Source organism: Bos taurus, chromosome 16, assembly GCF_002263795.3.
Source record: "Bos taurus isolate L1 Dominette 01449 registration number 42190680 breed Hereford chromosome 16, ARS-UCD2.0, whole genome shotgun sequence".
Classification (NCBI taxonomy): Eukaryota; Metazoa; Chordata; class Mammalia; order Artiodactyla; family Bovidae; genus Bos; species Bos taurus.
The window spans coordinates 23657008-23681949 of NC_037343.1; the positions used below are offsets into that span (position 1 = coordinate 23657008).

General features: G+C 38.5%; 1 protein-coding gene across 2 annotated transcripts in view; it reads right to left on the bottom strand.

Moving 5' to 3' along the window:
* Window positions 1-24942, bottom strand: part of RAB3GAP2 (RAB3 GTPase activating non-catalytic protein subunit 2) — a 103998-nt gene that overhangs the window by 25484 nt on the left and 53572 nt on the right. Inside the window, exons 10-21 of one of the 2 annotated variants that reach the window (NM_001192199.1) lie at window positions 21303-21451; window positions 19865-19944; window positions 19655-19744; window positions 17915-18054; window positions 15968-16184; window positions 15276-15419; window positions 14759-14841; window positions 14340-14404; window positions 10337-10427; window positions 7014-7141; window positions 4935-5148; window positions 4503-4600 (exon numbers count right to left, since the gene is read on the bottom strand). In NM_001192199.1, the coding sequence (NP_001179128.1) occupies window positions 4503-4600; window positions 4935-5148; window positions 7014-7141; window positions 10337-10427; window positions 14340-14404; window positions 14759-14841; window positions 15276-15419; window positions 15968-16184; window positions 17915-18054; window positions 19655-19744; window positions 19865-19944; window positions 21303-21451 (1499 nt within the window). The remainder of the gene's footprint in view (window positions 1-4502; window positions 4601-4934; window positions 5149-7013; window positions 7142-10336; window positions 10428-14339; window positions 14405-14758; window positions 14842-15275; window positions 15420-15967; window positions 16185-17914; window positions 18055-19654; window positions 19745-19864; window positions 19945-21302; window positions 21452-24942) is intronic. The other variant, XM_059875466.1, reaches the window with a different exon arrangement.

Consider the following 24942-nt stretch of genomic DNA (forward strand, 5'->3'; position numbering starts at 1 on the left):
TCACAGGATTTTTTTAAAATTACTTAATTATAAATTAAGTAAGGGCTTCCCTGGGGGCTCAGACAGTAAAGAATCTGTCCGCAATGCAGGAGACCAGGGTTCGATCCCTGGGTCAGGAAAAGCCACTGGAGGAGGAAATGGCAACCCACCCCATTATTCCTGCCTGAACAATGCCATGGACAGAAGACCCTGGCAGGCTACAGTCCATGGGGTCAAAAAGAGTTGGACATGACAGAGTGACTAACATACAAATTAAGTAAACTAAAGTGAGTAAACTGTTTTTAAAATACTTTAAAAATACAGTATCTTCTATTACATTTGAAACAAAAATACTTTAAAAATAAAACCCAGCCATAAAACATTTGTCTAGGAAAAAGAATTCAGCCATTTGGAATGTGTGAAATAGTCTCAAAAGAGATGATTTCTTAAAAAGTGTTTAAATTTTAGCCAATTTTAGAAATTTAGTAGCGCAATAATACAGGTCACAGCCTGATGGGTTTAAAGCACAGAAATTTTCCATATAATACACATCACTCTATCACATTATAAAACACACACACACACATACACACACACACACACATATCTATAAAGTAAAGTTTACTAATTTTAAGTTGGGTAAATAATACCATAAATGTGATAAAGTACATCTCCACCCAAAGTTCCCTTGTGCCTCTTTGACTCAATCTCCAACTCCCACTATCAACCTCTAGCAAACATTCATCTCCTTTGTTACTCTATTTTTGCTTATTCTAGTATTTCATATAAAATCAACTGAAATCATCGGTAGGTACTCTTTTGTTTCTGGATCTTTTCACTTGGCCTAATGCTTTTGAGATTCATTTATGTCATTCTGTGTATCAGTAGTTCATTTCATTGTATGGTTACACCATACTTCATCCATTTATCAATTATTGGATATTTGAGTTGTTTCCAGTCTGGGTTGTTAGGAATAAAGCTGCTGTAAATAGTTTATGCCAAGTCTATGCAAACATACATTTTCATTGCTCTTGACTAAGTACCTAGGAGTAAGACTGCTGGATTTTACGGTAAATCTGTGTCCAACTTGATAAGAAACTTTCAAACTGTTTTCTACAGTGGTTGTATCAAGTTGCATTTCCATCATCTGTGTTGAGCATTCTGATTGCTCTACATCCTCATCAACACCGGATATGTCAATCTTTTTAGTTTTAGTCATTCTCTGGGACAGAGGCCATCACGGTTTTATTTTTGCATTTCCCTAACGGCTAATTCCTGAACATCATTCAGGTAATTTTTTGCAATTTGTATGTATGTTTTGGTGACATATCTGTTCAAATCCTTTGCTCATTTTTAAACTGTATTGTCTCATTACTGAGTTGTACAAATTCTTTGTACAACCTGGACACAATGCATTTATCAGATCTATGTTGTGTAAAAGAGACTTGCCTTTTCAATTTCTTAAAAGTCTTAAAAAACAAAAGTTTTGACATTTCATGAAGCGTAACTTATCAGTATTTTTCTCTTACAGTTCATGCTTTTTCTACCTTAAGAAACCTTTGTCTAAACCAAGCTTTCTCTGATGTTTTCTTCTATAGATTTTGTAGTTTTATCTCATATTGATATTTACGTTCCATTGGATTTAATTTTTTTAATATACGGCTTGAGGTATAGGTGTGAGGTTTGTTTCTTCCAGCCTTTGATCAAATTGCCAACATCCACTGGATCACAGAAAAAGCAAGAGAGTTCCAGAAAAACATCTACTTCCGCTTTATTGACTTCGCCAAAGCCTTTGACTGTGTGGATCATAACAAACTGTGGAAAATTCTGAGAGATGGGAATACCAGACCACCTTATCTGCCTCCTGAGAAACTTGTATGCAGGATAAGAAGCAACAGTTAGAATTGGACATGAACAATGGATTGGTTCAACATTGAGAAAGGAGTACATTAAGGGTGTATATTGCCATCCTGCTTACTTAACTTATATATGAAGTACATCATATGAAATGATGGTCTGGATGACTCACAAGCCGGAATCAAGATTGCTGGGAGAAATATCAACCACCTCGAATATGCAGATGGTACCACTTTAATGGCAGAAAGTAAAGAGGAACTAAAGAGCTTCTTGATGAAGGTAAAAGAGGAGAGTGAAAAAGCTGACTTAAAATTCAACATTCAAAAAACAAAGATAACGGCATCCAGTCCCAACACTTCATCACAAATAGAAGGGGGAAAGGTGGAAACTGTCAGATTTCATTTTCTTGGGCTCCAAAATCATGCAGACAGTCACTGCAGCTATGAAAGAAAAGCTATGACAAACCTAGACAATGTATTAAAAACAGAGACATCACTTTGATAACAAAGGTCCATATAGTCAAAACTATGGTTTTTCCAATAGTCAGGTATGGATGTAAGAGTTGGACCACAAAGAAGGCTGAGTGCTGAAGAACTGATGCTTTCGAACTGTGGTGCTAGAGAAGACTCTTGAGAGTCCCTTGGACAGCAGAGATCAAACCAGTCAATCCTAAAGGAAATCAACCCTGAATATCCATTGGAAGGATTGGTGCTGAAGCTGAAGCTCCAATACTTTGGCCAACTCATGTGAACAGCTGGCTCACTGGAAAAGACCCTGATGCTGGGAAAGACTGAGGGCAAGAGGGGAAAGGGGCAACAGAGGATGAGATGGTTGGATGGCATCACCGATTCGGTGAACATGAGTTTGAGCAAGCTCCAGGAGATAGGCAAGGACAGAAATCTGGTGTGCTGCAGTTCATGGGTCACAAAGAGTTGGACATGACTTAGCTGAACAATGACCTCAGTTTTAATGTAAACAAAATTTAAATGAAACTGATTAAGCACAATAGAAAACAAGTAGTATACCATATTCATCTATTTCAGCATCTCAATTCTGAATGACAGGTAATAGTTATCTCCTTTTTAAAAACTTTTAAATTTGCAATAATTATAGAGTCATTGGTGGCACAAAGGAGTACAGGGAGGTCCGTGGGCCCTTCCTGCAGTCTTCCCTCATGTTAACATCTTTACACAAAACCAAGAAACTGCCATTGGTGAAATCCATAAAGCTTGTTCAAATTTCACCAGTGATACAGGCACTCATTTTGCAGCATGCAATTTTATCATGTGTAGCACTGCATAACCGTCACCATGCAGACACTCCACCATGGCACAAAATCTCCCTCCCGTTAATGCTTTATAGCCACACCCTTCTCCCTGACATTCACCACTAACTCTTGGCAACCACTAATCTGTTCTCCATCTTTATGACTGTGTTATTTTATGAATGTTATGAAAACAGAATCATGCAGTATGTATCTTCTTTGAAATTTTTTTTCTCTTTGCATATTTTCCATATTCATCCAAGCTACTGCTTCTACTAATAGTTTATCCCTTTTTATTGCTGAGGGGTATTCCATGGTAAGAATGTGCCACAGTGTGTTTATCCGTTTATCCACTAAAGGGCATGGGGCAGGTTTCAGTGTCTGGCTATTATGAACGAAGCCACTTATGAACAACCATGTGCAAGCAATGTGCACCTTTAACTGTACTTCCTGACATCTATACTGCAAAGGGAGGTAGGGCAAAACCCATTTTTAAAGGACTTACATGTTCAACTAAAACAATATCGTGGTCCAGTTACGTAAAGAATCCATGTGCCCATGCAGGGGACATGGGTTAGATCCCTGGTCCAGGAGGATCCCACGTACCTCGGGGCAACTAAGCCTGTGCCCTAGAGCCCGTGCTCCGCAACAAGAGAAGCCATCAGAATGAGAAGCCTGTGCACCGCAACTAGAGAGCAGGCCCTGCTCACCAGAACTAGAGAGAGCCTGTGAGCAGCAGCAAACACCCAGCACAGTTAAAAATAAACAAACAAATGAATAAAAACTAATGTTAGCATAGTCAACAAGTTCATAGAGGTAAAAGGCCCAAATCCTGGCCAAAACTTGAGATGTGAGTGGGCACGTGATAAAGGGTGTGCACGTGCGTATCTCTACATGTGGGGGGCAGTCAAGAGCAGAACAAGTGATGTGGGGTAACTCCCTTGCCCTTTTCAGAAAGCGTGAAAATGTAGTGCTATTTATATTTGTTATGGCACAGAGATTAAATCCTAACACATATTCAAGGTCTGGGAATGTCTGATAATTCAATAATGCTTTAAGGAAACAGTTTTGTTCTCTAGATAAGATCTTTTTAGGCTAATATGAACATTTTTTTCTGATGATCCCAGTCCACTGTAAATGTATGCATACACAACAGATTCTAAATTTATTTTAGGCCAACCTTGTAATATGCTGGTTATAATTTACAGAGAATGAGAAAAATCAGATATTATTATTCAATTAAATACATGACTATACATTTCCTTGATCGTTTTTAGAAAGTCTTCATGTATGCTCTATAATACACTTTAGACAAGAGTAAAAAAAAAAAAAAAAAAGAGAGACAGCCACTTCCAGATGACATTAACGAGGAAGAACAGCATCCAGCAACAAGAAACCTTACCAACAACAGCTGGGGGCTAAGTCCAGCCGACTCCAAAGTGTGACACATTTCCTCAGTGGAGCTTTCTCCACATAAACACTTCCAAAAAAAGAAACTGCCTGGTAAAACAAAAACAAAACACGTCAACCAATGCCTGCTTACCAAACTCAAAATCTTCCTGAATTGCAATCTAGATCCCTAGAGGAGCAAAACAACAGCAGAGAAGGGAAATCAATGGCTCAGTTTGCTTAAGTGATTAAAGCAGAAAGCAAATCATTACATGTCTCACACTGTCTCCTAAGTATACTTTTTAATTCAGTACAACTTTTATAAGACAGTGCCCACCTATCCAGAGAGTCTTCCGTTGACTGTAAAACATACATTCAATTCTTTGGTTAATTAATTTAAAAAGAGGGAGGATTCAGAAAGTAGTTTATCATTCATTCTACCTACCCAAAGCCACATATTCCTCTTCACTTGTCTTCTTTATGTTGACCACATCTTTCTCATATTCTAAATATTCCAGGAATGTTTTCACAGGCAACACACCATCCTTATCATCAGAAAATCGGACAGCAGTCCTGTTGTTCTCTTGCTTATACTTCTCTAACAAGGCCTGGAGCTTAAGGAGTTCTTTTTCATCCAGCCTTAGTAACACGGCCAAGTCCTTAAATTTAGGGAGGAAGGAAGTTATCAACAGACCATTTCTCTTTCTACGACTGCCACTATGTGTCAATTATCTGTCATTATCTGACATTATCATCTGAAACAAAATCCAAGACTATAAGCAAAAAATGATTTCTTAATTAATATGATAGCTATGGTGTGCTCTGCTGAAAATGTTACTCTCAACTGATAAGTAGGATGTTATTTAAATAAAATAATCTTGAAACACTACATATTACTGGAAGTATCATTCTTAGAAAGTTTCTTGAGATTATTCAATACCCTTCTAAAATGTCTGAATTTTAATAAACATATATTATTGCTTAATCAGAAAAAAATGTAAGTGGTTGTTAATTGCCAACTCTTGTGATTCTGAGGAAACTAAAGAACTATTTGATATTTAATACTTGTTTTAGTAAGCAGCACAAACACTATAAAATAAAAGCAGTGGGCAACAGTCCTCACTGTATCTGCATATAAATCCTCTATATGGCTCTCAGGGTTGCAGAGGTTAAAAAGTAACAGATACAACCTGCCAGTCTTTCAAACTGTTTTCACATCAGATGTGCAGAAACATCTCCTGATACTACCACTGGTGGCGGCGGCAGTTTGGTCGCTCAGTCGTGTCCACCTCTTTGAGACCTCATGGACTGCTGCCCACCAGGTTCCTCTGTCCATGGGATTCTCTAGGCAAGGATACTGGAGTGGGTAGCCACTCCCTTCTCCAGGGGATCTTCCCACCCCAGGCACCCTATAGGTATAACTTAATCAACCTGAACTTTTCTGCTGCTTGAAAGTATTTTTCACTATTGGAGAAGTAATGGCAGAACAAAATCTCCTAAAAAATGGCCTTGTCATTTATCATGGCATTCATAGAGTAGTATTATGAAGAGATCGTTAAAATACTTTATAAAATTCATCTATAATACCAAAGATTAAAAAAAAAAGTTAGAATGTGTGCATTATTTTCAATACTGAGAGGAAATATTTTCAGTATTTGCCAATTCTCATTTTTGTTTAAAATTTCTGTTTATTTCTATACATGTATTAACAATAATAGGCAACTGTTTTAAAATTCAATGAGCTTTCAGATATACCAAATATGTTTTTTAAAAGCGTTACCAGTGCCTTGACAAATCACTAAAGTCACTTTAATGGTTTTCCTTTAGATAAGTAAAAGACATGAGACCCTGAAGCCACCAATCTGCGCACGGTCACACAGTACTTGAGGGAAGAGAGGACAATATTTCTCTCTGTTCTCTTATCACGAGAAATTCTACTTCTCTGCAGAGAAAGTAGGAGTTTTGTATACTCTCCTAGAAATGAGCAATACTGCACTTGTACTATAATAAGGATTATAAGGTCCTATCACTTTTTTACATTTTGAAGAATAAAACCATAGAACATTTTCTACAATTACTTTAAACACACTGATGTAAGATGGACTATCTTAAAAATGTATTCTATTATGTAGTAAACAACAGCAGTATGAGTTTACTAACAACAACACAGAAAAGCTGGTCTCTTCTGCTTGTTAGAATCATTTTCTTTAAAAGAAATATAAAATTTGCTACTTCCGTTCATTGCACAGTTTTGATTAGCAAACCCTGTCAAAAAGAAGTTGTAAGAAGCAATTTTATAAAAGAACTTAAGGAAAACCAATGGATTAATAACAAGCTCAATATTCAAGCCTAAATAACATAAATTTAGGAGCAAGGCACAGAAGCCAGCAGGGATCTTTTAAAGAACATAAACCTTTACACATTAAAAAAAAAAACCTTAATATTTGTACTTCTTTACTATCAATTAAAAAATAATAAATAACCAAAGAGATGATTTTGTATAATGAATAATGGGATTACTCACATTATCAGAGAATGGTGTATCTGAATGAAAATCAGTGGAATTTAATTGACTAACAGACTCATAAAGATGGAGTAATTTCAATTTATTGGCACAAAATTGTAGCAGTCCTTCATCAACAGACTCAAGCTCTACAAGGTAGAAAGAAAAAATACATTAAAGAGAGATATTTAACAGACTGATAAAAATAACTTAATTTTACATAATTTCTTGATGTTCCATTTTATAATATTGCTATATTTTCAATAACAAATTAAGAAGGCAAAAATAATTTTTATATCATACAAAGTGTCTACATTTTTAAATGAAGGTGCTATAATAGTGAGAGAGGAAAAAAAGAAAGAAAACAGAAGAGATATTTTAGTCTAGTACTCAAATTTAAACAAATATTTTGGAAACAGGTTTGAAAACATCCTTCCCTCACTCTCTAACTCAAATGTTGTCTATTATTCTCATACCCTGAGAAAAGACAATTGGAAAGCTGCCTGGCTCTTCTTATCACAGTGCTCAAAGATACTATAATTCAACCAGAAACTGGACTGTAACACATGCATCCTCAAGAGAGGCTGAGAAAGAGACCAAAAGTAGAATTCCACCCACATCAGTCAGGTTTCTTGTCGAGATTATCGCTGGAAAAATACCCACTCTCTGCATAATACATTCCTGTATGATAAAGGCAGACACTGAAAACTCCAAGACTCTGTTATGGGATACAATAACATGGAAGATTGTCTATATTCTCACAGCCAAAATAAAATGTAGCATACTCAATATTTGTCATTTTTAGGACTCTCATTTGTGGGTAGAACTTGAAGCTAGTGATGTTACAGAACTCTGACAATGGTGTTTGGTTTACTCCTAGCCCAGTGCAAGGTAAATTTTAATAATTTTTTTGATGTTTTAAAAAAATCCTTAGGGGGACAGGGAGATTTTAGAAGTGCACTATACACCTGATCTGCCTCTTGAGAAATTTGTATGCAGGTCAGGAAGCAACAGTTAGAACTGGACATGGAACAACAGACTAGTTCCAAATAGGAAAAGGAGTTTGTCAAGGCTGTATATTGTCACCCTGTTTATTTAACTTATATGTAGAGTACATCATGAGAAACGCTGGACTGGAAGAAACACAAGCTGGAACCAAGATTGCCGGGAGAAATATCAATAACCTCAGATATGCAGATGACACCACCCTTATGGCAGAAAGTGAAGAGGAACTCAAAAGCCTCTTGATGAAAGTGAAAGTGGAGAGTGAAAAAGTTGGCTTAAAGCTCAACATTCAGAAAACGAAGATCATGGCATCCGGTCCCATCACTTCATGGGAAATAGATGGGGAAACAGTGGAAACAGTGTCAGACTTTATTTTTCTGGGCTCCAAAATCACTACAGATGGTGACTGCAGCCATGAAATTAAAAGACGATTACTCCTTGGAAGGAAAGTTATGACCAACCTAGACAGCATATTCAAAAGCAGAGACACTACTTTGCCAACAAAGGTCCATCTAGTCAAGGCTATGGTTTTTCCTGTGGTCATGTATGGATGTGAGAGGTGGATTGTGAAGAAGGCTGAGCGCCGAAGAATTGATGCTTTTGAACTGTGGTGTTGGAGAAGACTCTTGAGAGTCCCTTGGACTGCAAGAAGATCCAACCAGTCCATTCTGAAGGAGATCAGCCCTGGGTGTTCTTTGGAAGGAATAATGCTAAAGCTGAAACTCCAGTACTTTGGCCACCTCATGTGAAGAGTTGACTCGTTGGAAAAGACTCTGATGCTGGGAGGGATTGGGGGCAGGAGGAGAAGGGGACGAAAGAGGATGTGATGGCTGGGTGGCATCACCAACTCGGTGGACATGAGTCTGAGTGAACTCCGGGAGTTGGTGATGGACAGGGAGGCCTGGCGTGCTGCGATTCATGGGGTCGCAGAGTCGCACGTGACTGAGCGACTGATCTGATCTGATACTTTTTAAAAGAGGTATTTCTAACATGTTGTATGCACTAAGGGAGGTTTCTATTTGCCAAAAGTCAATTTTACATGTGTTAAGAAAAAAATTTCAAAATCAGGATGCTTACTGTCCTGCAACAGCATTAATATTTATTTATCTGTTTAATTTTTGGTCATACCATGCAGCATGTGGCATCTCAGTTCCTCCACCAGGGAACTGAAGCAGTGCCCCCTGCAGTGGAAGTAGAGTCTGAACCACTGTACCACCAGGTAAGTCCCCTGGAACAGCATATTACGCTTTATCTATTAAGCCACTCTGCTGCTGCTGCTGCTAAGTCGCTTCAGTCGTGTCCGATTCTGTGCGACCCCAGAGACGGCAGCCCACCAGGCTCCCCCGTCCCTGGGATTCTCCAGGCAAGAACACTGGAGTGGGTTGCCATTTCCTTCTCCATAAGCCACTCTCGGCTGGCTTAAATATGAAGCCTCCTGGCAGTTCAGGGGTTGGGACTCTCCCTTCCTACATAGGCATTGAGGGTGTGATTTTTGGTCAAGGAGCTAAGATCCCATGTGCCTTGTGGCCAAAAAAACCCAAAACATAACACAGAAACAGTACTGTAACAAATTCAATAAAGATATAATTCACACAATAAGCAAGCAAAAAATCACAACTAGATGAAGTCAGTATACCACATACTACATTTTTAACTGATGTTAGGAACTCATAATAAATTTTTCTAGCTCAGCTGGACAGAATATGGAGTTACAACCCCACAGTTACAGATGTAATTCTTTTCCAGACAAATATATTCTGAACAGTAAAAAACAATCAGAACTGGTCATGTAATCATAGTCTGTGATTCTGGAAGCCCTAGTTCCATTCATGAGGGAAGTGGATGAAAAAATATGGATTCCATACACTGACAAAACATTAATCAAAGCATAGAATTTAGAAAAAAAATCATTATCATGGTCAAAACAACATTACTGAGAGTTAAAATACAATGGCAGCAAGACAGCCTGGTTGTTTTTTTGCTTACCACCAGCTATCTTGTCCCCACATGCCAATGGCTTTCAAAACGCTTTACAACTATTATCACAATAGTCACTTCCCATCATTCTATCTTTCCTCATAATAGATGGATTCAAATGAAAAATATTTACAGTAAGAAAGAGAGTCAACATACTCAGAGAAAGATCAGTAGCACACACTGAACAGGGAATTTTAAAAGTCCCCAATGACAAAGGTATGAAATAAGTTTTCTTCTTTCTTATACATTGTTTCTTATACATATTACCACATCAAGGTAACAGAAGGGCATCATAAACAGTTAATACTTCCTATGGTCAGAGTTATAGAATTTGAGGTGAGACCATAAACAAACCCTATTACCTTGATTTTTTAAAGTGTCCATTAATGTCTGAGTGATGTTTTTAAGGCAGGAAAATGGTAAACGTTCGCTTGCCAATATGCTTTCCAATGCCTAGAAGAAAAAGAGAAAAAAGAAAGTGAAGTCGCTCAGTCATGTCTGACTCTTTGAGATCCCATGGACTGTAGCCTACCAGGCTCCTTCGTCCATGGGATTTTCCAGGCAAGAGTACTGGAGCAGGTTGCCATTTCCTTCTCCAGAGGATCTTCCCAACCCAGAAACTGAACCCGGGTCTCCCACATTACAGGCAGATGCTTTTACCGTCTAAGCCACCAGGGAAGCTGCCTACAAGAAAGATAAGGAACAATTTTCGTACAAGGCAAAGATCTTGGTTTTTCAATTTTACATTTATGCCCATAGTTTCACTGCCCCAAGTTTCAAAGGGAAACTCCATTTTAAGATGTATTAATCATCCAAGAGCTTAAGTTGCATCATAAGTAATATGTAATCAATTTCATGTCATGCCAAATATGGTACCATGACAAGAAGTCCAGACTGAGAATGAAACAACTTGGAAAGCAACTGAGGTTCAACAGGATGGCTGAGCAGAGACAAAGTTATTCACCAGTAAGAGTTTTGTATATATGCATAAATGAAAAGCAGACATTGCCATTGTCATGCCAATAATAAAAGCTGACAACTTAATTACTGCTATGTTACTGTGCTTAAGCATGGCTGGCTGTATCCACAGGCCAATCTAGATGAATATATTTCCCACCTCTCCACGCCTACTCTCCTTCTGCCTACTGGTAGGTATTTAAGAATCTTCATCATTACTTCACTCCTAAAAGAGCAACCATCAGAATCACTAGTGGGTTACACACAGCACTTAAAGTTCACACTTGTCCTTTCATATCAGCATGTTAAACTGAATTTTGAATTATGAGATTAAACAGTATAAAAGGTACGCTATGAATGTGGCATGAGACAAATAACAAATAACAGACTTCATCCAACAACAACTCTGTGTGTCTGTTGGGGAGAAACAGGTGCAGAGAGAGGGCAGCTCTGGAGGTTGGGCCAGCCTAGCATGAGGCAAATGCATGGAGGATATAAAGAAAGTGACCCAGGGACTTCCCTGGTGGCCCACTGGTTAGGAATCCGCCTTTCAATGCAGGGAACACAGGTTTGAGCCCTAGTCAAAGAAAGGCTGCCTGCAATGCGGGAGACCCGGGTTCAATCCCTGGGTTGGGAAGATCCCCTGGAGAAGGGAATGGCAACCCACTCTAGTATTCTTGCCTAGAGAACCCCATGGACAAAGAAGTCTGGTGGGCTACAGTCCATGGGGCCACAAAGAGTTGGACACAACTGAGCGACTTCACTTACTTACTTACAAAGAACGGCTGCCAGGCAACTAAGTCTGAGCACAAGAGCCTGTGTGCCAAACTAGAGAGGCTGTGCACCACAACAAAAGATCCCAAATGCTGAAACGAACATCCTACGTGCTGCAACTAAGACCCAAAGTAGCCAAATAAATGAATAAAATATTAAATAAAAAGACAGAAAGTGATCGAAAAAGGCAAATACCTAGGAAAATGTCATCTGCCTCTGTTTGTCTACTATCACACAAGTTAGCGGCTCACTGCCTTACTAATATTATTCAGTCTTCAAAGTCTAAACTGGTTTCTTTCCTCCCTTAACTGTTGTAAAACAATACACAAATTTAACTATTAGGTTGTTTAGTATTTTTTATAAAATTCATAGCTTCATACGAACTTCAGCAGTATTAAAAAAATTAAGGAAACAGTTTGTACTGTTCTAAAGTTTCCTGATTTTATTGTTCTATGATGTAAAAAAGATGGTATTAAAATGAGAAAAATTATGTGGGTTCTGACCCTCCCTTTCTAAGATTGAAGCCCTAAACTGCTCTCTACATGCTCACTCTGTCAAAAGAATCACATTTAATAATGGAAACTTTGCCCCAAGGAAAATGAGAACCTATTAGTACTGTCAGTGGAGTGGAAAACACAATTAAAAGTCAGAAACCTGTCAGTTTTACAATAAAATGATAGTGTTTTTAGAAAATGAGTGCCATAACAGAATAAGAGGGACAGAAAGAAACCAGTATTCACTAAATCATCCTACTATTCAGATGCTGTGTATTATGAAAATGACGCATTTGGTAAGGTCCTATTTGAAGGAGCTTAAAAGATATAAAGAGGAAAAAGCTGGGGAGCTAGGACTAATACATATGAAATAATCAGAAAACAAGTGTAATCAGCCCTCTGTATCCATGGGTTCCTCATTTACGGATTCAACCAACCACAGACTGAAAATACTCGGAAAGAAAAAAATTCCACAAAGTTCCTAAAAGCAACTGTGAATTTGCCCCATACTTGCAACTATTTACACAGCACTTACGCTGTATTTACAACTGTTTACATAGCACTTACACTGTGTTAGCCATTACAAGTAATCTAGAGAGGATTTAAAGTATACAAGAGGATGTGCGTAGGTTATATGCAAATACTACACAATTTTATGGGGCTTCCTTGATAGCTCAGTTGGTAAAGAATCTGCCTGCAATGCAAGAGACCCCAGTTCAATTCCTGGGTCGGGAAGATTCTGTGAAGGAGGGATAGGCTATCCACTCCAGTATTCTTGGGCTTCCCTTGTGGCTCAGCTGATAAAGAAGCCACCTGCAATGTGGGAGGCCTGGGTTCGATCCCTGGGGTGGGAAGATGCCCTGGAGAAGGGAAAGGCTACCCACTCCAGTATTCTGGCCTGGAGAATTCCACGGACTGTATAGTCCACAGGGTCACAAAGAGTTGGACACAACTGAGCCACTGTCACTTCACACAGTTTTATAAAGGGACTTGAGCACCTTCAGATTTAGGTATTCACAGGGGGTCCTGGAATCAACACCCCCAGGGAATCTGAGTGAGACTGCAGTCATTAGCCCTCTGTTCTGATTAAAAGCAGAGTTCAGAGGGATCCCTGAGGACCAACGAGCCATGTCAGAACCCAAGCAGCAACGGCAGGGATTTGGGTAAGAGGAGTGGCAGTAACGTAACGAGCTACCATATTACAACCAGGAGCCTGGAAAAGGCAACAAGTCTTGATTATTCCATGAGAAGCTAAGAAGCAACAGGGCCTCTTCTACAGTATCAATGTGAATGTAAATTAGTACAAGTATTTTGAGAAGTAATTTATCAACAACCAGCCAGAAGCTCATACCCTAGAGATTCCACTCTAAGGTATAAACTCAAGAGAAACTCTTACATTTGTGTGCCAGGAAACATTGTACAAGGATAATCATACTCTTATTGTTGGTAACAGCAAAAAACTGAGAACAACGTAAATGTCCACAGACAGTGAATAAATAAATGACAGTCACAGAGTGTAATTCATACATTACACGAGTTAGCTGCAGGCAGCAATGCAGACAACTTCCAGAAACACAATGGTAAGAGAATGGAGTAGGTCACAAAGAAGACAGAGTAGGACTCGATTCACTTCAAGTTCAAAAAAGTAGAAAATGCATCACTATGTTTTAAAGGAGTCATACAGAAATGCTGTAACTACAAAGAAAAGCAAAAGAGGAACACAAAATTCTAAACACTGGTTACTGTAGGAATGGGAGAAGGGATGGGAGGAGGAGGGACATGCAGGGAGGGCTCTTCAGAGTTCCTGGTAACATCCTGTTTCCTAAGGGGGGTGGTCATACACAGCTTTGTCTTATTATTATTACTTAATTTGAATATATGCTATGTATGGGTTTTCGTGTATATAAAACACACATACTTCCATGTATGGTAGTATTACTTAATCAAAAAAGAAGAAAGACAAAAGAGACAATAGAAACTTTTGCATAGGGATGTAAAAAAAGGATGAACATGCATAAAAACACAGAAAGAGGATTTTGGCCTGTCATGTTTTTGGAAGCAAATAGGAAAATACAGATTTTATTAAGAAGGGAATATAACAGTCACTTGGCAGGAAAGATCTTTTATTTTATACACTTACTTGTTTTTTGGTTGCAGGGTATTTAATATCAAGAATTAATTCCTTTATTTCTGTTTCAATCAAATCTAGAAAGAAAATTAACCAAAATAAAATTTTGGTTCACTTTTACGACAGGTAAACTTTATTCTAAAGAAAAACACATGTATTTGCACTATCAGTCAGTCTGAAGGATTTCTGAGTCCTCTTGGAAATTACTGTTTTATTGTTACAAATTTTAATAATCCCTCGATGGCATGCTTCATCCTTCAGAATAATTCCAATAAAAGCTATACATGATTACTTGTACCTCATCTCATTCCACAAAGGAGTTGCAACAGCTTATAAATGCACTAAAGTGTTTTGCTTGCTCCATTTAGAATATTCTATTAACTTTAAAAATGCCATGACAGTATCCTTCATTTTTATTAAAGGACACCTACCAAGATTGGGACATTTTGCTTTCAGCAAGGTTCCCAGTTTCTTCACTAAGTGCATGTCCTTGGCTCGTTCACTCTTCTTATCGCTAAAACAAAAAAATACAACAAGTTCTTAAAGAAAGTGAAGCTGTCTTCCTTCTAATTCTGATACATCCAAATTTCTTTTTCTTTTCTACGCTTCCTATTTAACTTTAAAGGGATCAGTCCAGAGAGAAATAAAACAATAGCTACAAAACAAAGCTATATTTAAAATGAACAACCAACAAGAACCTACTGTATAGCATAGGGAACTCTGTTCAGTGTTGTGTGGCAGTCTGGATGGGAGTGGAATTTGGGGAAGAATGGATACATGTATATGTATGGCTGAGTCCCTTTGCTGTCTACCTGAAACTATCACAACAGTGTTAATCGGCCATACTACAGTACAAAATTAAAAGTTTAATATATATATATATATAAAAAAAGGACTGGGAAAAGTCAGTAGAGGGACATTAATAAGCTGGCATGCGATACAACTTACCTCAATGCTAAGTGGAAAGGAACACTGACTGTTTTCACACTTCCAGACACTGGATCAACCAGGCAGATCTGGTAAGTCTGGGGCTGCCAACTCTGACTAGTAATGTTATTTAAGCCCATTATTTTATAGCCAGGATACAGAAGCCTGAGGAAATCACAAACCAATATGGTAAGCCACGGAGTTTATATGCTGCAACAAAAGATCCACGTGATGCAATGAAGATCCAGGGTGCCACAACAAAGCCCCAAGGCAGCCAAATAAATATTTTTAAAAAAGTAAAATAGAACCTAACTGCCAGGGTTCTACCTTGTTAAAGTGTGCTAGAAAATCACATAACCAGGCTGATGTCGCAGTGGCAAACAAAGCACTCACATGACTTCGTATCATCACCAGGGGAATCAGAAAGAATCTTTCCTTTCCAGCCTCCACAGTGTAAGAAGGGATGGGGACAAGTGGGGCACCAAAGCTGACTTTAATTCAGTAGTGTATCACGGCCTCCTCAGTCAGATTCCTTTGTTATTAAACACTTAATCCATAATTACATAGCAGCCACTCATGGGGAAAAACCACAATAAAGGACATTTTAATTCTCAACCAACTTGCAATCTAATTAAGTAGCTTTAAACAGAAGCTTTACTTGAACAAAAGCATTTCTTTTTGCTGCCAGGAAAAGGCTAGGGTTTGCGGCTTACCTGCAGTACTTTCCCACGTTGAAAGCGCCAACTCGAGGGCCCTGCTGTGTACTCCACACTTCTAAAATGCCCCTTCGTGGTGCATAGATCACAAGGAACTGAGCCACTCGACTTGGACCCTGAGGACTTCCAAATGGGGAAAAGTCTCCCTTTTCTGGCACTCTTTCGTGGAGGTCCTCTACAATCTGGATCCAACCAGTCTGTGCATCTCGATACCCTTAGAGACAGAGGAAAAGGAAAGCCACTTAGATATGGAATCTAGGTTTAGCAGAGCCTTCTGAAGCACTCCGTAATGTTTTAGTCAGGGGGGCTCAAGAAAAGCAATAAATGTATATTCTCTTTTATTATGAAATATATTAAACACAAAAAATTATAATTATGACAAATCCTAAATCGCCAAGTCTCTTTAAAATGTCAGTTTGCTACAGTTGGTTCTGATCACTTTCTTTTTTAAGAAGAAATCAGTTATCATGGAAGGTTCCCTGATTTCCATCCCTTCCTCCCTCTCTTTAAAAAATTCTGGAGAGATTTTAAGGTTCAGATTTAAAGTATAAATCCAATTAAAATAGAAGATCAAACTGGTTTCCTGCAATTCAGGTCCCTTGGTGGCACACAGACAGAGGGAGGACATGGGCTGCAGAGCAACGGGAAGCAACGCCGGCCTGTGAGAAGGAAAATGCAGCTGACATGCCTTCCTATTCCCTCTCTTCCCAGTAACGGGGAGGAAAAGGACAGAGTGCGCCAGCTGCAGAAGACAGGCCACACGGCAGTCATAGCATCACCAGAGTGGATCTGGACCAACTGGTATATATTCTGGAAAAGTCTTGCTGAGAACATACCCTTGAAGTTATTTCAGAAAACAAGCACCAGGTCGGGAGAAATGATGTATCTGCTACCTTGAAACCTATTTCTAAAGACATTTAAACATGTGGCAAGTAAACACTGCAGGAATTCTTTGGCAAGAAGGTAAAAGTGGCCTCAGTCAGGTCCAGAGTTTAAATTTAATGCCCTCAAATCCATTATTCCTCACAATGCTAAAAACAGACCAGATTGCATCAAAATTGTGGTTTCTAACTAACAGTCTCTGCTTACATGTTAATATTAAAGATGATTACAAACAATGAATTCTCCTCTCCTCCTTCGTCAAAAGGATTTATTTTATTCAGGTTGAAAATGTGCCAATATATTTTTAAGTCTCCCTTATAGTTAGGTTTGCTATGTGACTAAGTCCTAAATAATGTATTGCAGAAAAAGCTTGGCAAGATTTCTGAAAATAACTTCAAAGTAGACTAAGGTGGTAGTCTTTCTGTCCCCTTCTTCCTTCCTGGGATGCATGTAAGATGGCTGGAGCTTCAGCAGCCATTTAGACCATGATATAACCTTCATGGGGAAGCTACATGGAATAAGACTGAGTTCCTGAGGATGTCATGTGATATCATACTGATCCTGTACATAGCTCTGTGCTTGTCACTAAATGTAACTTCTAACAGACAATGTTACCAAGACACTTAAATGAACTGACCCAGGCATATGGATATGGAACTCAAATTTTAAAAAAATGAATCTTGCTAGGTTTTGCCATCTTGAATCTGAAACACCCAGCATTCTAGTTTTGGAAAGATTTGATTCAAGCACGGCCCTGCAAACTGGAATGAACCTTGCAGGGGCAAGAAACTGAATTCAGGAACTGACAATGTGAGAACTGAAAAGAAGGACATAAGGAAGAGTTTTTAAGTACCTATGCGTTGGTCAAACTTAAAGGATGTGTCAGTTGGACTATGGGTCAAATGTTGTTGATATGATCTGAGTACATGATTAAAAAAAGAAAGAAAGCAAGCATAAAGAATTAAACACTGTTATCAATGAGAAGCTGAAGAAGGATAGCACTGTTCAGCTACTGGGGTAAAAAGCTAACTAACTTTTGTCCTGGATTTTTGTAAGAAGTACCTTTCCACATGCGTATTGCAATTCCTCTAGCTACATCCAACAAAATAACTCTGCCAAAATCATCTGTTACTGCTGCCAGTGTGTTACATGGAGACAGACATATACTTTCACCATGGCGTCTAGAATCTGGAAGCCCAAATCTGATATTTAAAAGAAAAAAGAAAGCAGAAATCAAAGTTCAATCTAGAAATAAATAAAAGAATAATGAAATACAGCAACAAAACAGACTGAATCTGATTTTACATTAATATAAAGAAATATGAATTTTGTATGGATTAATAGTTAAATTCATTAACTAATCACAACAGACATTTTATAATACAAAATACATAAGGAACTTTCTTCTATTATATAATAATACCTAAGTCTTATCTCAAAGATATTTGATACAGAATACCCACAACCTTATTTTTTCAGAGTATCAAGTACAACTATATCTTTCCTTGATTAAGCAATATGTCATATGAAACTACCCTGACAACCAATTAATTTTAGAATACTTTGCTCCTACACTCGCATCTTTGTCTATATTTTCTTATTTCTAATCTTTTCTCTTTCTTCTTCTCTAGATAGCATATCCTGCTGATATCAGTGTAACTGCCTGAAGCAAGAACTTTCCTTCTTCTAAATAGTTATCTGTATACTGTTCTTGGTCTATAATCAATCCTATTAGAACTGTGGGTAAAATAAAAGTAAGGAAGTACTGAGAAAGAACCAGAATAGCTCATTTTGAAAAAACTTCCTGAGACAAAGTACTCAGAAACTTTGTTACATCCATGCAGTGCATAAGGCCATTTGCCTTATTTCTTCATACTTGGGTGACTGGGGATGTGATATGTTAGATGGAAAAAACTCTAGAAGATAATCTTCAATACATTTTGAAGTGACGTGAAGTTGCTCAGTCGTGTCCGACTCTTTGCGACCCGGTGGACTGTAGCCCACCAGGCTCCTCCGTCCATGGGATTCTCCAGGCAAGAATACTGGAGTGGGTTGCCATTTCCTTCTCCAGGGGATCTTCCCGACCCAGGGATTGAACCCAGGTCTCCCGCATTGCGGGCAGACGCTTTAACCTCTGAGCCACCAGGGAAGCCCCAGTAGATAATTAGCTACATCTCTTCAGTTGAAGAACATCTAAAAAAAGGGATAGGTTTTTATTTCCCTTCATGGTGGTACTTTATATTGAGTAATAAAAAAGGATATAAAAACAGAATCAAGCAACACTCATGCCCTCTCCCTGCAAAACCTGACAAATCCACTAAATATCCCCCAGTACTGCTGGAACAAACAAGGAAGCATAAGCCAGCATTATTCAAGCATAATGCTTGAATATATGTGATCCCATTTTTACTTTTTTTTTTTAAGAAATCACTATGTCCTTTTTAAGGTTCTACAGCTTATCAATAAACTAAACTTTTTACTGAAAGAAGTTCAATAGCTATCAAAAACCCAATATTTCTACTGTACATCTAAGTGTACAGTGTTGTAAGCACACACCCAACACACACACACAAAATAAGCCATCTATTACATGATGGGGAGACAAGTGTCATTAAAACAGATAGGAACCACTCTTCTCATGAAGTTTACATTCTGGTAGAAAACATCAGTCTCACATTAATGACTCATAGGAGCTCCAAAGACTCAAGAAATCAATAAATCAGCTAAGCACATGGAAAGACCATACATTTAACAGTCCATTTCTAAAAATACTAAAATGCAAGAGCAGCACGACAGACTTGCCTTACAGCTAATGGGGTAGCTGGTTCCACCTTGGGTTTTTGCTTCTGGAAAGCTTCTTCTTCATGCTTGCTCTTCCAACCAAGCCAACCACTGAAAGAAAGAGCATTTAGACTAAAACCACGGATTCCAGTGTTTTAATGTGCAGACCATCCAAATACAAGTTAAAACTAAGTGAGATGAAAATTAGATTATTTAAACTGATGTCATTACCTGGCAGCATTAAATAAAGCGGAAGTGAGTTTACTTGCCACTGCAAGTGCAACGTGAGATAATAGTGGTTGCGTGCTTCCCTGAAAAACAGAACATTTGAAAGATGACAAATAAACAAAATACACTTTCTAAATGAGATGCACTTTAAAAAGGTAGGGGGCAGAAATATAAGCAGAAGTTTTAACTCTACAGTTGAAAAGTAAAATCACTAATAGTTTATAATCTTCATGATTTCCCTCTTTAAATTGTAGTCAATTAAAAAATCTAAACTAGGACATTGCTGCTGCTGCTGCCAAGTCGCTTCAATCGTGTCTGACTCTGTGCGACCCCATAGACGGCAGCCCACCAGGCTCCCCCATCCCTGGGATTCTCCAGGCAAGAACACTGGAGTGGGTTGCCATTTCCTTCCCCAATGCATGAAAGTGAAAAGTGAAAGTGAAGTCGCTCAGGTTGTCTACTTGAAAGCTATACAGTCGTGTCCAACTCCTAGCGACCCCATGGACTGCAGTCTACCAGGCTCCTCCATCCATGGGATTTTCCAGGCAAGAGTACTGGAGTGGGGTGCCATTGCCTTCTCCGAAACTAGGACATTAAAATGGCCTTATTCTAACAGGGCTATTGATTTCTCATCCATACCGAACTAGCTCTTTTCCCTCTTTTTAAAATATTTTTTTCAGTCAGTTTTTATTTAGAAATACTTCATACTGTACAAAACTTATTTTAAATTTAAGTATAGCTGGTTTACAATGTTGTGTTAGTTTCAGGTATACAGCAAAGTGATTCGGTTTTATATATACACATACATTTCAGATTCTTTTCCATTACTGATTATTACAAGATACTGAATATAGCTCCCTGTGCTATATAGTAAATCCTTGTTGGTTACCTATTTTATATACTGGAGTGTATATCTATTCATCCCAAACTCCTAATTTATCCCCCCCCACCTATTTTTTAAAAATATATTTTTGTTAAAGTAAAAAGACTGTTTGGACAATTCTGAGAAGGGCGCTTTTTATGTTAGAAATCAGAGCTGCCAAGTCTAATACTGCCAAGTCTAAATCTCCCCAATTTTAGGGAGCAGTTTCACCACTTCATCAGCTATAGTTGGCAGCTCATTCTATCTTTACAATTCCTCATTTACTCAACTCCCTCATGGGCCAACATCACTAACAACTCTAAGCTTCTGACTAACTGCACCAATATTTTAAGACAACTCAACTAAGAATTCGGGGCATCAGAAACAAAGAAGGCTGCTTATTTTACATTGACTTTAGTACATTTTCAGTTAATCTAAAGAATTTAGAAGAAAGTGAGTTGAGACTAATTTCAGCTTATACTGAAACTTACAAATGTAAACTGCTTAATCTTTTTAAGGCTATTACCATATCCAATTTGTATATACGTTGAAAATCAAAATCAATGATGAAACACTTACCTCTAAAGCATAGAAGAAGCCTGTAAATGGACTGGACCCTACAGTGATATACTGAGACATGGCTGGTGGGCTGTTTTTAATTGCTGCATTATATCCACCGATATTGGAGGCAGTCTTCATTTGATCAAAAGGGGACAGAGTCATAATACCTAATGACAAAACAGCAACAATATGTAATTTTAATGCACTGAAATGACACTGTCATTTTAGATTACTAGATTTTTATTAGAACTCCATTCTAAAATGCTAACTGCTGAGTGTCATTTAATAGATAAAAGTCATTTTTCAAAGCTACAAGATCAATGCCATAAAACATCCATAAGATATTAAAATTGCCATCTACAATTCCTCTAAGCTATAAAATGTATAAAACAATTTAAGCATTAATTTTTTAAACAGATAAAAACTTCAAATGGTACAAGAAGTATAGAATCTACCAATATCTCCAGGTATAAGTATACTTTTTTGAGGTAACAACTGAAATATTTTCTTACATTGCTTTCCAGAAATGTAGGTACATAAATGACAGCACACCAAATCAACTGATGTGTGCCTTGTTTTTTAAATTTAATAAAATATCAAGGAGACATGCCTCATTCTTGGCAGTCACTCAGAGTATTCCACTGTGTGGTCATGCCATAATTGATCCGACCTTCTGATGGACATCTGAGTTGGTTCTCACTTTTACCACTACAAATAATGCTGCAATATATGACCTTGACAGATCTTTGTATACCTATGTATAAGCTCATCTGTATGGCAAGTCCTCATCAACAGAAGAGCAGGCTCAAAAGGGGATCTACATTTGTAAACAATTTTATTAAGTGCTGTGACACGGCATTCCACAGAGGCAGTGCTGCCTCACGTCCACACCAGAAAGGCAGTAGAGCACCTCTGCTCCCATATCCTCTCCCGAAGTGAAAACAAACCCTTTCAAACATCTGCTTTTTAGTCCAGAAATCCCCAGCCTTCCATAATGAAGAGTTACTGCTGATCTCCCCATGGCGCTAAGAGTAAATGTAGACAATGCTGAGGAGCAGTAGAGGAAAAGCCAACATCATTTAAATTCACCTGGGCGGGAGAGAGAGGAGGGGGCAAGTGAGCTTAGAGATCTAGAAAGTAAAGATCTGCTGCTAGATTTCGTCTCGGGTGATGTCTTCCAGCTCAGATGCTCCTGGTACATAAAGACAGCCAGTTCTGAACACAAACATACTGCAGAATGGAACAGGAGTTATTCTCATTTTCCTATGTATGTACTGCCTCTATTTTGAATGCACTGCTCCTGAAAGACAGTCCTGGGAAAGGAACTGCTTTTCAGGTGTTCATAAGTAAACGTCTTACTGGATTTAGGATTTAAAGTCATCAAATTTTAATCCTTACAAAAGTTGACCTATTCTGAAAGATTAGAATGCCTGTTCTGTGTTTATGAATGAATTCATGATTCAATATACAAAGTGTTTTTATGACATGATTAAATATGCTGACTGTACCAGCACAAAATCAAAGGCTGAATGGTATCACATATAAATTGAAATTTTAAGTTTCAAAATGCTTTCTCTTTGTACTCTACACACTATAGGTGTGTGATTTTGTTTTTTGAGTCACCAATTTTAGCATTATTTTTCACTGATTGAAGATAAATGAAAATATAACTTACAGTCCTTCTTTTTCTCTCCATATTCTTCCAATATAACCATATCTCAAATTTTAAATTAAATTCACATTCACCCTTCTCACTATAAAGAACTCTAAGCATTACTGCTGAGACGAGCTGCCTACTGTAATTACAATGCCTTAAATGCACATTTTTTTTTCCTTCTGAATTTGTTACTACCTTGTCTTTTAGGGTTTTCCCTGAACATCTGAGGCCTTTCCACACTGTGAAACACCTTACAGTTCTTAATGTAAACTTCCGTAAGGTTAAAGTCACTGGATAATTCTCGAGGCCTGTATACTGGCTAAAGAAGGTCACTTTGATAAAATGGCATTTGAACAGACACCTGTTTGAAGTGAGGGAGAGAGCCATGTAACTAGCTGGGTAAAACTCCAGGCAGAAGGGACAACTGCAAAGGCTCCAAAGTGGGAGGACGCTTGGTGTAGCGGAGGATCAAAAGCAGATCAGCGTGGGGGAACACAGGGGTGAGAAAGGGGCAGTTCTGCAGGAGATACAAGGCCTTTGGGTTTTATGAGGAAGAAGATGGGAAGCCGCTGGAAGGTTGTGAGCAGAGAAGTGGCAAAAATATGAATCATATTCTACCAGGATCATGTTAGCTGCTACTGGGTAAAGACATTTTAGGACAAGAAGAAAGGCAGCAGAAAGACCAGTTAGGATTTTCACTTCCTCAGTAGCTCAGGCAAAAGGCAACGGTGGTGTGGCCTACCATGCCGACAATGACGGAGAGGAGACGTGGTCAGATCCAGATTTTCCGTGAGGGCAGCTGAGACAAAGGTGGACTGGATGAGGACCGGTGAGGAAAAAAAGAGAATCAAGGATGACTCAAAAGCTTGTGGTGCAAGCAAGAGGAGACAACAAGAGAGAAGCACAGAGGAGGACCAAGTTTGATGGGAGAAGTCAAGAATTAGGTTTGGGATATGTTAAGTTCGGATATCCCGGGGGAAGCGTTCACCAGGAGCTGGAAAATGAGTAAGAAGTTTAGTGAAGTCAGGACTGGAGTCAAAATGGAGATACTATGAGCTGATTTCTTGTTCTTATGTTTCAGAGCTTTGAAAATAGGGGGTGGAAATAAATATTTATTCTTAAATGTACTCCGATGCAGCTTTCATTCTCACCATTCCACTTAAACTTCTAAGAATCAATGAATGTTGTCAAATCTCCCTTCTTGAATTCTGTAACGCATTCCACAGTTAACCATTCCCTCCCAAATTTATACTGATAATCTGGACCTCTTCCCTGACCTTTAGACTCATGTATCTGTCTACCTGGCGTCTCCATTTGGAAGTCTGCATCAGAAGTTAACCTGTAAAAACCATAACCCTCCACTCGTTCACTCCTACCGCTTCCTTCTCCTATCCTCTTTTCAGCCACAGCCCGAACATTCACCCAGTTGCTCACACTTAAAAACTAAGAAATCTCTGATTCTTCCCTTTCTCTCTTTTCTAATATCCATCCCTTAGCAAGTGCCAACTACATCTCCCATCTGTTTACTCTCTAGCACCACTGCCTCCTCCTGAGACAAAATCCTCCTTCTCTCTTGTTCCAACAAACTCTTTGCTGGTCTCCTTGCTCTCATTTCATTCTCCTTCAGGTTTTGACCGCATGCCATCCCCTCTCCCCTCTAGACCAGGCCTCTGTCTCTGCTGCTTTCTCTCCCAGAATGCATATCCTACGTTCACACAGTGGCTGCTTCCCATCCTTCGTGTCTCAGGAGAGGCCTTTGCTCACCTGTGTACCTAGTCCCCTCCTTCCTTTACTTCTGTCATAACCCTCTGCTTATTTTCATGATGCTCACTAACATTTTGTTATTACCGTATTTATTCATTTGGTTTAATTGTTTCTCTTTTGTCTCCCCATCACAAGAATCTAAGCTTCATCAGGGCAGCGGTCCTGTCTGCCTTGTATTTCTAGCACCAAAACTAGTGTCTGGGACACAACAGGTATTCGTTCACTTCTTTGTTGAAT